General features: G+C 24.9%; 1 protein-coding gene and 1 long non-coding RNA gene across 2 annotated transcripts in view; both read left to right on the top strand.

The window, feature by feature from the left end:
* The window catches only part of LOC126906539 (uncharacterized), a 66,062-nt gene extending 58,343 nt beyond the window's left edge, over positions 1–7,719 (top strand). The window contains exons 4-6 of the mRNA XM_050687113.1: positions 5,807–5,981; positions 7,186–7,431; positions 7,500–7,719. Coding sequence (XP_050543070.1) covers positions 5,807–5,981; positions 7,186–7,431; positions 7,500–7,588 — 510 coding nt within the window. The 3' untranslated portion in view covers positions 7,589–7,719. The remainder of the gene's footprint in view (positions 1–5,806; positions 5,982–7,185; positions 7,432–7,499) is intronic.
* On the top strand, positions 1,140–2,036 carry LOC126906551 (uncharacterized). Its single transcript, XR_007704276.1, has 3 exons — positions 1,140–1,238; positions 1,310–1,396; positions 1,910–2,036. It is a non-coding gene; the product is annotated as an uncharacterized LOC126906551 (long non-coding RNA).
* Positions 7,720–8,558: the final 839 nt, after the last annotated feature.

Below are 8,558 nucleotides of genomic sequence, written 5' to 3'. Positions count from 1 at the left end.
TTTACATATCATACACTTATAATTTCAGTTATCATTGTTCTAATTATACATATAATGACATATTAACTTAAATTAAACTATTAATTAACTTAAAAATTGAATTCCACCTATGATCCGATAATCATATCTGATAGTTATGACACCTCACCTAGGTGGTGGGTACCCTGCTGCTATAGCTGGTCGTTATGCAAGTGGCAAACCACGATGTTGATACCGGCTAACAAAATGCCCACTTGCAAAAGTTACTGTCTTTTCTTTTTATTAAAAATGTAACTTAATGTTAATCTTGGTTTAAGACGTATACATGGTATAGCAAGAGGATCTGAGCGGCTGGCATAACAAATGACGTTAGAGTAGTGGAAATTTAGAAAATTAATCTACGGTGAATAGGAAAATATTATTGTGCAATATATTATTAAAAATATACATCTTTTAAATTGTATTTTAGTATTGTATGTACTGAGAATTTTGTGTAATGCAACTGAATATTGACAAAGTGAGTGCTGAATTACTAAAAATAATAGCAAATAGAAAATTTTACTTTCTTGAATTATTTCAATCAAATTCTCTATAACAACAGTATAACTCAAGAAAAAAAATAGGTTCAAAAATGATGAACGAATCAAATTTTTAATTTTTAGAGGTGTAAATTATTATATCTACTGATTAAAATTTAATATTACTGATGCTATAAAAAACGCTAGTTCTAACAAAAATTATTTGCTCTTGATACAACTACAAAAAAATTAGTGTACTGCTCTAAAGCCAGTAAAATTAGTGTTCTACTTCCAACCTTTGAAAAAAACTACAGTTTGTATATTGTGTTATGTCTGAAAAAAAATGCTAATATTCAGTTATCCTTGTTTGGCGAGTTACTTCTTAAAAGACTTTATAATTATTTTTTTAATGAACAATTATATTACATTCTGTAGCTTCTTAATATTTAGGTTGTATAGCTTTAAGATTTGTTATTTACAAGTTTGATTTATTACATCAGATGCATGTTTTACAGTTAAATTTGTACGTAACTAATAAAAATAACAAAAATATATTTTTCTTTTTAAATATTTGTATAAATCTACATTAAATTTTAAGATTTTCTTAATATAAAAAGATAACTGCATTGTTTTATTACCAAACCCTATTTAATATTCTATTAAAAATTTTGCAAAATGAACTGTGTAATTTATTTTGGTGTGTTATTATGTGTTAAATCTTCTTTCGTGATACTAAGTTCGGTAATTAAAATGAAAATTCATTATTTATAGTAAATTCTAAAAATTTAATTAAAAAATTATCTGTTTACTAGAGTCACTGCAATAAACAAATTGATAAATATCAACGTGACCAAAATAATCCAATTGAAAGGCTAACAAAAGAACAAAGAGTTGAAAAAGTAACGTTTTAACATATAAAAAAAAATGTTCACTTGTGGTTACTATTATTTAAAATTAAAAATATATTGAAAAAGTAACAAAAGTTATTAAAAAATTTCGGTAACCATTAGCTAGTACAATCACTAGCAAGTTGCTCTCTTTTCTTTATTCCGTTTTTGTATTTGGAATAATTTTGATATTACGATTTCGTTAAATCCATTAAATCAGTTTCTCTTATAATCCACAGTTCTTTATCAAATTCTATTTTACTCATCAAAATATAAAATTATCTGTAAATCTACTATTAAAGCTGACATTGTGGATTGTTAGCTATGGTTCGAATTGTTTGGAATGTTTATATGTTTTTCTGTTAAATTTCAAAATTTAGTTCTCTCTACTTTTCCAATAAATTAATTCTAAAAACACAATTTTCCCTCTACTCCCTGTTCGTACGTGAATTTAATGGATAGGTAAAATTAATTTAAATATTGTATAAAGTCCTCCGTAATAATTATAATCTTTCTTTATTACAGAAACAATATCATCAACATACCTAGCTCCACTTTTCGGAAAATCACCATAAGTGTTTTTTAAATTTATTACGAACCTACTCATGAAAAGTCTTTAATGAAAAACTTCAATTTTTCTTCAAATATTAATTTTAGGTAATAACACATTGGAAAATTTTTCGGTATAAATTTCGTTTTAAGACCCAACTTAATATTTTTTTAATACTAACTAGGTATTTCTGTTTCTTCATCCAAAAACACAACGTTGGTGTAATTCTTAACTAAGTTTTCTCCTCATTTTTTAGAAAATAAAATTAATAGACTAATATTAAAATTATTTATTGTCCTCTTATTTTTGTATTCTGAAAGCAAATTTTGAAATTTTTTCTTTTTTTTGGTTCAAATTTATGTTTATTCATCTGGTACATCATCTGTTCCAATATTTCCCATTATTATTTGCCAAAAAATTTTAAATTATTATTTTTAATTTTAAATTACATTTTAACACTTATGGATTTACATACTTTATTAATAAACTACTGTGTGTGTCTAACATTTAAAATTGATTAAATATATAAATCAGTTAAAATTAAATAAAAAATTATTTAACGAAAGAAACATGTGAAACTATTATCAATATTTGTATGGTAAGTTGCAATAAAAATATTATATTTTACCAGGCTAAAGAAGCAGCAATAATTTTTGGAAATCAGAGTTTAAGTATTGAAAAACTCAGTGAAGTTGAGGTAATTTTTTATTTACCTAAATNTGTTGAAAAAATCAGTGAAGTTGTGGTAATTTTTTATTTACCTAAATTTAATTATATAATTAACTTATTTAATTGCTAAGATAGAATAAAAAATGGCTTTCAGCATGAAAATAAAAAAATCGTCATTTCTATGCTTAAAGTTATCAAATTATTTAAACATATTTTTTATGAATAAAATGAAAAACCAACATATTTTATAAATTAATAAATTTATTGATATGATGGATAATGTATAATATATTAAGAATTTCTTCTTATAACAAATTATTTTTAGTATTTCATTTTTTAAAGAACTTTTTAGGTTAGATAGAATAAATTTTAATGCTGAGAAGCTTCTTTCTACCAACACAGTGGAGACGTGGCATAGTTTGGTCCTGTATAGATGATAACTGACAGTGAATAAAATAACAATCATAAAAAAACGCTTTGATGCAAATCTGTAGATAATATTTAACTTTAAAATATTTATGAATTATTCCAAAAACAAAATCAACTTCTATTTCCTTATTTATATTCTGATTACAAGTTTTATGATTTATAAGTGTAATATTTATATTGCTGTTGCATAAACCAAATTTTATTAATCAAGTTATGATTGGTAAATTAACTATAAAAATGTACGACACACTAAATGAGTGATAACAATAACAGATTCAAATTGGGTTTTCGATGAATTATTAATAGCGAAGTCTATAGTGTGTAAGACTGACAAATAAAAATAATGACTTCTGTATTTAATACAGTAAAATAACAATAGAAACTTGGCCTAAAATCACTGAACTTTAACAAGCTGTAACGGACGTACAGTTAATTGGGGAAAAAAATTGTACAAACTAAGTTGCTTGTAATTATTTTTTTGTATCATATTATAAAATAAAAAATGAGGGTCCCCATTTAAGAAAATTATAAATAAGGGTTTTTATCCCTGAAGGGACGAAAAAAATAACGATTGGACAACATATTAATATAGAGATTGTAGAACTTGATATTTTTCTTTTTAAAAAAATTTAAAATTCTCAATAGTTTCTGAGAAAATGAGTGTCTTATCAGATTTCGATCACTCTGTATATATTAATAATATATCGATATAAATAGTATTTATCACAAAAAAATTATAAATATCCATACATTTTTCAATAAATTATAACATTTTAAAGTTAAAATATAAAAAGAATTTTTCAAAAATCATATTTTTTAAAATTTATTTTTCCATAATAAATTATATTACATAAACTTTAATTTTTTTTATATNACATTTTTTTAAATTTATTTTTCCATAATAAATTATATTACATAAACTTTAATTTTTTTTATATAAAAAAGTGTCAGAGTTTTCGGAACACTTTAAAAAGTTAAGTTAAAAAATTTAATCTTTTGTGAAAAAATTGTCATTTGAATCCCCTCCTGTGGGCATGTAGAGGGTCAGATTTATAAAAGAAATATACAAAATTATAAGTAATTATCTCATGTATCATTAAAAAAAATTATATTGATTTGGTCATTTTGGAAAAGTTATAGCAGTTTTAAGTAAAAAAATTTCGAAAATTAGCGATTTTTAAATTTGTAATATTTTTGGAGACTTCCCCTATTTACGGGGAACGAGGGAAATTTTTTCATTTTTAGAAGGTTGTCTTTGACTAGATACGAATTGTGATCTTTTGATGTATTGTTGAAAGAAATTGGTTCGGTGAGAGCTGAGAAAATGTGGTAACAAACACAAAAATACAAAAAAATAGTAAAATTAATACATTCTCAGCTTCGCATCAATGCTAAAAGTGAAAGAAAGTGTTACTGTAATTTGTTAATATGTTAAATAATTAATTAATATCATGTCTAAATAATCAATAACATGACAATTCAAAAATAAAGTTACTTGTGCAATTGTTGCGGTCGGTATCCTGCCGCACTCGCGGGGTGTTGTAATATTAGAAAAGAAAAACACAACACGTTAATGGTTCTAGTGAACGTGAAATATTTTTTATTGGCGTTGACAACACAGTATATATATATATACNATATTTTTTATTGGCGTTGACAACACAGTATATATATATATACGTTATATTCGGTAACAGAAAGTAACAAAACAATAATGACAAAATCAATGTAAATCTTACAAAAGCACAATGACCGTAATTGTATGTTCGGCGTTGTTGAGTAGACGACTCACGATCCGATCAGTCAGGCGTCACGGAGATTACTTAACGTATATTTGCGGCGGGTCGTAGATGGACGTGCGGCACTTGCTGGACTTTGTACCGTGGCGTATCGCACGCGGTGTTAGTCAGTCAAATTACCATATGCACGTAGTAGGGCGGCGGCTGATACAGGTGTCACGGGTCGCGGAGCTCCGTGTGTAGAGAACGACGCGGGACCGTGTCACAATATTATAATTTGTTATTGTCTCTTTATTCAGAAGATGCATATTGTTTTTTTTTTTGTATTTAAATTAATTATTAAAAATATAACACACAAAAAAATACACCTTACGACCATTTTGTAGTTTTTCTCAAAAAATTTTAATAATTTTATTATTTNTTTGTAGTTTTTCTCAAAAAATTTTAATAATTTTATTATTTGTTTGTTGTAACCTTCTGTTCAAAGTTCTCGTGCCCTTTACCGCAACCATTGATTGGGTCCTGACCATCACTAAATAACTTCATTGCCTTAGTCGCTCACCAATATCAACAATTCATTTATTCAGCTGAGTTTATATTATTTTTGAATGTTATTTATTATTTGATTTTATTGAGTTTAAATATTTTGTTTTATACTGTTTCGCCGGCCATTAGTATTTAAAGGACTCCCGTTACCCCTTAAATTTAAGATACTCTTTGAAGTACTCCTAATATAAGTGGGTATTTGTTATTTAATTATTGTCTATTGTCGTTACATTTTTGATGTGAGGTTAGTCGGCATCCTATCAGTTGACTCCTCTTCCGCTTCAATAAAGGTGATTTAAAAAGGGATAAGGTAAGACAGCATTCTAGTGCGGTGCACAACAAGCCGTCCTACGTTCTAGATGCCTTGTGCGAAACACCACTGTTCGATTATTCTAATATCAAAAACTAAAATACATAAATTATATCACATACAATAAAATAATTTATATAAAGTGCTTTTTACTTCTTTTTTTTAAATTTAATTATTAGAAAGTTGAGGAAACCGAATTTGAAAATGTATTTGAACTTTTACCCAAACATTATTCATCATCGCTTGTGGTTAGCGTTGGAACAATTATAGAAAGATTCCAGGAAATTAAAGATAAAAACAAAAACGTTAGCAAAAACGTAAAAAAAATTATTAAAAAATTGGAAACATTCGATGGTAAGGAAGTTTACTTAAATATTTTTATTAAGTTCTACGATATACACGTATTCTCGCATTTTATGCTATTGATTTATTTTCACACCAGGTAACAAATATTTTTATAAGATTAATGTATTATAAAAACATTTGTATAATATTATTTTTTAAAAAATGTTTTCGGGACTTAAAAGTGTTCAATTATTTATTTATTTTACTCAACACTTATAAAATAGCATTTCATAATGTGCTAGTTTATTTTATATGATAATATAATAGCAAAATAAACTCCTAGTGTTATACATACAGTTCACTTTTCTCATTTTACTCTATTTTATCATTTGTTAAACCACATTTGAGGTCCATTGCCGCTTTACTCAAACATTTTTAAAAGTTCGTTATGCTGCACGTGCACTCGTTATTGTTGTACATAATATCATTATTATTGACAATATATGGTTACAGCTAGTTCAAAACTATTATTTTCTCTCCAAAACTGAAAATCTAAAACATAAATGCTATAAAATTATGTAGTAATACCATGCACTTTTTAAGTTCTCTTGAAAAATAAATAAAATGTAGACACATGGTATTGCGGATTAACGAATGAGATGATACTTCATTCCCTGATAGATAAGTGTAATATGTTTTTTAAAAATTGTTGTCATTTTTTAAACAATAATGTGCCAGAAACATCAACAAAAGTTTCAAAATCAGGACTCATGTCCTATTAAGTTTCTCCCTACACACATCTATGAATACAAGGAAACAATCTCTCCTAATACTAAAAAGAATTTATACATACCATATATGTACTACACTACACAATCCTCCGAATCCTAAAATGTAAATGTCAAAATATTTATTTCAACATAACCAAGATCCCAGTAACGCTTCGCATAACTTCTCATTAATTTAATCACTAATTCAAATTAAAAATATCTTTTACTTATAAAAGTTATTATTATTACTTATTATATATTATATAAGTTATTATTTATAAAATAAATAAACGTTTTCTAAATGATTTTAGGTGTAAATTTCAATTAGGATAATATTATATAATCGCATTTTGAAATTATTCCAAATTTTCTAAAACATTTTAGTTTAAAAATTAGTTTTACTAAAATATTTAAAATTTGTTTCATTATGTTAACAGGAAAAAAGTTTTCTCTGCTTAATTATTTTAAAAATAAGAATTAAATTATGTATTTGTATTTTCTAGAAAATGAATTTTTAGACCTAAGAATTTGTAAACAAATAATGAATAACCAATATTATCCAGTACCACATAATTGGGTTTTAAAATGTCATAAGCTCAATTCTGGATTTAAAAAATATGATCCAGATAACACCGGAAGAATCGCTTTTGGTGATTTTAAGTGTGTCATCGAAAAAGTTCTTGTTAATGATTTAGTAAAAACAAATATATTAAATAGATTTTCTGGCGTAAAAGACGTTTGTTATGAAGGTACATATCGATTTTTACTTAAAAATTTTCATTACATGATTTAACTAACATAATTTATTTAATATTAGCATGGTTATTGAAAATAAGAAAAAACTTGTATGAAAGTCAATTTGGTGTGCAATGTTTAGCAATGAAATGTCTTACTGGCATTGCATAGTAAAAAACAGTATTTTTAATTTATATAAAAAGTGTCTGTTTTTTAAAATAAATCATATTATTACCAAAACATTTTTACATTTCTTAATAAAATATATAACAAAATAAAAAAAAAACAAAAATGATCTATTATGTGCATAGCATTATAAATTATTTAGGTAACTTGATTGAATACTTAAATTATATTTTAATAAATTGTTGGAATTATCAAAAATAGGTAAAGAATATAAAATATATTTCTTATTAAAATTAAATAATAAGAATTTAAATTCAATTTAATTTTAAATGTTTCACTCATTTTAAAAATTTCGATCACTGTATATTTTCTCAAAGTTATCCGTATAAATTTGATTTATATAAAAAATATTTTAATCCCAGGGCAATAAAAAATTAATTTCACATCTGACTATAATAATTAAAATAATATTATTGCTTAGGCAATACTACTTTTACGGGTGTGCATTTTGCGACATCATAAAAAAAAAATCGAAAAATAATAACAATAAATAATCATAAGAAATATTTTAATCCCAGGGCAGTAAAAACCTAAACAAATATTTGAATATAATAATAATAATAATAAGTAAAAATCTATTATACTCAATGATATTAATATGTATAGTATCTTAGTAAATAAAACAATTAATGTAAGGGTATGAGAAGGTNTGATAATTACATGTATCTTGGTAAATAAAACAATTAATGTAAGGGTATGAAAAGGTTGAATATTAGGGTGGTTCTTATTTTATAAACTTTTATTGTTCAATCTCCTTACCTTCCAATTTTTTTCGTTATTATACGAGTCATTTGGGTAAAATTTAGTTTTGATAAGTTATACTCTTCAAGTGATGAATCGAAGTTAAAAATTCTCTCAAAAAAAGTAATTTTTCAGATTTTGATAATTATTTCTAAAAGTAACACACTTAGCGTAAAAATGAATAGAATATAAATTATAGATTTTTTTCAAAAAA

Source organism: Daktulosphaira vitifoliae, unplaced genomic scaffold (assembly GCF_025091365.1).
Source record: "Daktulosphaira vitifoliae isolate Bord-2020 unplaced genomic scaffold, ASM2509136v1 Scaffold_5, whole genome shotgun sequence".
In the NCBI taxonomy this organism is placed as follows: Eukaryota; Metazoa; Arthropoda; class Insecta; order Hemiptera; family Phylloxeridae; genus Daktulosphaira; species Daktulosphaira vitifoliae.
This window is presented reverse-complemented; position numbering and strand designations above follow the sequence as displayed.